At 43.7% G+C, this 3,643-nt stretch overlaps 1 protein-coding gene across 1 annotated transcript; it reads left to right on the forward strand.

Moving 5' to 3' along the window:
• Nucleotides 1-503: 503 nt before the first annotated feature.
• LOC308092213 (muscarinic acetylcholine receptor M2-like) lies at nucleotides 504-2,781 on the forward strand (the record flags this gene model as incomplete). Its single annotated transcript, XM_080438058.1, has 4 exons — nucleotides 504-674; nucleotides 1,033-1,761; nucleotides 1,918-1,983; nucleotides 2,470-2,781. 4 exons carry the CDS (start codon nucleotides 504-506, stop codon nucleotides 2,779-2,781), a joined length of 1,278 nt encoding a protein of 425 aa, XP_080294184.1.
• Between the last annotated feature and the right edge of the window lie 862 nt (nucleotides 2,782-3,643).

A 3,643-nucleotide genomic window follows, 5' to 3' on the forward strand; every position in this document is an offset into this window, starting at 1 on the left:
ATTCATCCACTTGAAGTACAAATATTATATATAATAATAATATTACTATTAATATTGCCAAATTAACTCGTAAGGGTCCATTTTGGATTTATACTTTCTCTGTAACTTTTTTTTTTTTTAACCAATGTGTATGGTAGACTATAAGAGTATAAGAATACAATATAAGTAGCACAACCACAGTGGTTGGAGGTGGTCTCCCTACTCTTCTATTGAGAAATGTAGACCCTGCTGTCGGGTAGGACACCCGACACCAGGTTGTAGTACTGCCACAAGCGCATAAGTGCAATATCTCCCCAGGCCAAGCAGGAATTCCATCTCAGTCTCTTGCAGGAGACCCAGTTATTGATTGCAGCTTTAACACTCAATATCTTGCAGTCTACGATTGAAGGATCAGTAATGAAATGGTACATTCTCTGGTTGTCTTTTTCATTACCAGGTGGACTGCCCAGAATTGAGTCTGGCCCAGAAGCATTCTGTGAAGAGGATACCCAATACCAGAGAAAATGGAGTTCCTCAATACATCCCACCCTGCCAACCGTAGCAGCAGTGTCATCGCCAGCCTCCTCGCTGAAAGTCCTTACACGACTGTGGAGATTGTCTTCATCATTCTGGTGGCTGGATCATTGAGTCTGGTTACCGTCACTGGCAACATCTTAGTCATGGTCTCTATAAAGGTTTGGACCTTTTTAAATGATTCAAATAATAGATTATGACGTGTACCCTTTATCTGCAATACTCTACACAGTGAAATCCTGTGTTAATTTAACTCAAATGTGACCAAATGTTCCCTTACGTGTTTGCACACTCTCCGAGTTACAAAGGGATAAATGAACACTCAGGATTTGACTGTGTATTATTCACATGTATCCACATTATTATAATATATGTAAAAGCACAAGGCGCTTGACTAACGCAGCCGAGAATGTTAGAAGTGCTTCTGGCATGTCATTATTGTGCATGTAAAAATGCTAAGAAATGCAGATTGCATTCTACATTAGCATCCGATAATATTCACCTATTTTCTTTCTAAAGGTCAACAGAAATTTACAGACCGTCAACAACTACTTCCTATTCAGCCTGGCCTGTGCAGACCTCATCATTGGCTTGTGTTCCATGAACCTCTACACCGTGTACATTGTGATTGGCCACTGGCCCTTAGGTCCTGTCGTGTGTGACCTGTGGTTGGCCGTCGATTATGTTGTCAGCAATGCCTCGGTCATGAACCTCCTCATCATCAGCTTCGACCGCTACTTCTGTGTCACCAAGCCGCTCAGCTACCCTGTGCGCCGCAGCACCAAGATGGCGGGTATGATGATCGCCGGGGCCTGGATTTTGTCCTTCATCCTGTGGGCGCCCGCCATCTTGTTCTGGCAGTTCATTGTGGGTGGAAGAACAGTGCCGGAAGGGGAGTGCTACATCCAGTTCTTCTCCAATGCGGCCGTGACGTTTGGCACCGCCATCGCTGCGTTTTACCTGCCAGTGGCCATTATGATCGGCCTCTACTGGCGCATCTCCAGGGCCAGCCGGAGCCGGGTGAGACGGGACAGCAGGAAGTACTCCGGGACCAGTGTGGGGGAAGGCCCTTCTCCGAGCCAAGACAAGGGCGAGAGCCAGCGCAGTGACGATGTGGTGCAGGAAGAGGAGGTGGAGGTCGCCGATGGGGACAAGAAGAAGGAAATGGTGCAGCAGCAAAACGGAAGTGGCCCCTGCAAAGAGGAGATAATCGATGGGGAGAACTCGACCAATGACAGCTCCATGACGGTCAGCATCCCCGCTTCGTCATCCAATCAGAAAGAGGAAGAGGAGGTCAAGTCGTCTCCCGCCAGCCTATCACAGAGGAGGTTTAATGGCGGCAGTAAGCCGAGCCAAACAAAACGTTCCTCTAAGAAAAAGGCTAGAAATTCTGTCTCCAACCAGAACGCACCAAACACCAACACTTCAGCCACCGAGAGACAAAACCTGGTCACAAGGACATTGTTCAAGGTGACAGAAATTCATAAGAGTATTCATTATACACAGTATGAATTTCTTTTCGCTAAATTGTCATTCGTTTGAAATGTATACTGCCATATACTATACTGTATATATATATATATATATATATATATATATATATATATATATATATATACATTGTATACTGTATATACGTATATATATATATACGTGTATATATACTGTACTGAATACACACACACACACACACACACACACACACACACACACACACACACACACACACACACACACACACACACACACACACACACACACACACACACACACACACACACACACACACACATAATACATAATACATAATACAAAATACAAAATACAAAATACAAAATACATAATACAGATATCAATTTCCAAATATGATATATTTTAAGGCTATAAAGTAATAGCAATATCTGGTAAAAGAAAAGTGTAAAACAACGATGTGTCATATTTGCTTACATTGTCCAGGTGACAAAGAATAGTCCGGTGATAAAAGTCAAAAAGAAGGGATGTTCCTCCAGGGAGAGAAAGGTGACTCGTACCATCATGGCCATCCTGGTTGCGTTTGTCGCCACGTGGACACCTTACAACGTGATGGTCCTGATCAACACCTTCTGCTCATCGTGCATTCCCCCTTCGCTCTGGACCATCGGCTACTGGCTGTGCTACATCAACAGCACCATCAACCCAGCCTGCTACGCCCTCTGTAATACAACATTCAAGAACACCTTCAAACACCTACTCATATGCCAGTACAAGAACATTCGCTCGATGCGGTGAGGATGGACAGCATGAGAGTTTTGTATAATAATGACAGGGTGCAGGTAATGTGGTCTGTGAGGTACAGTTATTAGTTGCTATCCGCCATGTGAAATACAGGGGAGACAAAGACTGGATATCATATAAAGTTGAAATATACTATAGTAGGTACTCATGGTCCGTTTATTCCCTTTTTGTTGCAATGATTCAGACAATCATTTGAAAATTGTGAGTTTGCGTAGTATAAATGTGCAGCATACACAGGTTTAGGGCCATCGCAATGGACGGGGTAAAATATTGGCTCCGTAGTAATTAAGACAATCACATTCTTTTGGTAATGTAATTATATTGTACTAGAAGTTTGGGCCGCTATGCGGCCCTCACATCTAGAGTTCCTCACACATCATCTGACTGATATGGCCATATATAGAGATCTCTGATGTCAGATGATCAGTATATGCCTATATATGGGTATGCCCCCTTTTGCGCCCATATCTGGAGCCGACTGATTTGTTTGCGCCTGATGCCATGACGACGCATTGAGGTTAGACAACACACTCCATATTTTGGCGTAGCTGCATTTTATGGTTATGGCTGAGTCATGGTGACATGAGTGTGACGTTTCAGATGTTCGCCCGCCGGCTGGCCGGCTGGCCCTCCCTTAAAGGAGTAGTTCACCCAAAAAAATACTTATTTTCTATCAATTATACACCCCACAAAGCCTTGAACTCATGGAGATTCCGAAGCCAATAATTTGATGACCGGCGAGGAGACTCAAAGAGTCTTCTGAGTCTCCTACTGACTGATGACCCAGTCATGAAATTATTGGCTCAGGAATGCGACACAAACTATTGGGGTGTGTAATTGATAGAAAATACGATTT

This window comes from Gymnoscopelus braueri, assembly GCF_963280865.1.
Source record: "Gymnoscopelus braueri genome assembly, chromosome: 9".
Lineage (NCBI taxonomy): Eukaryota > Metazoa > Chordata > Actinopteri > Myctophiformes > Myctophidae > Gymnoscopelus > Gymnoscopelus braueri.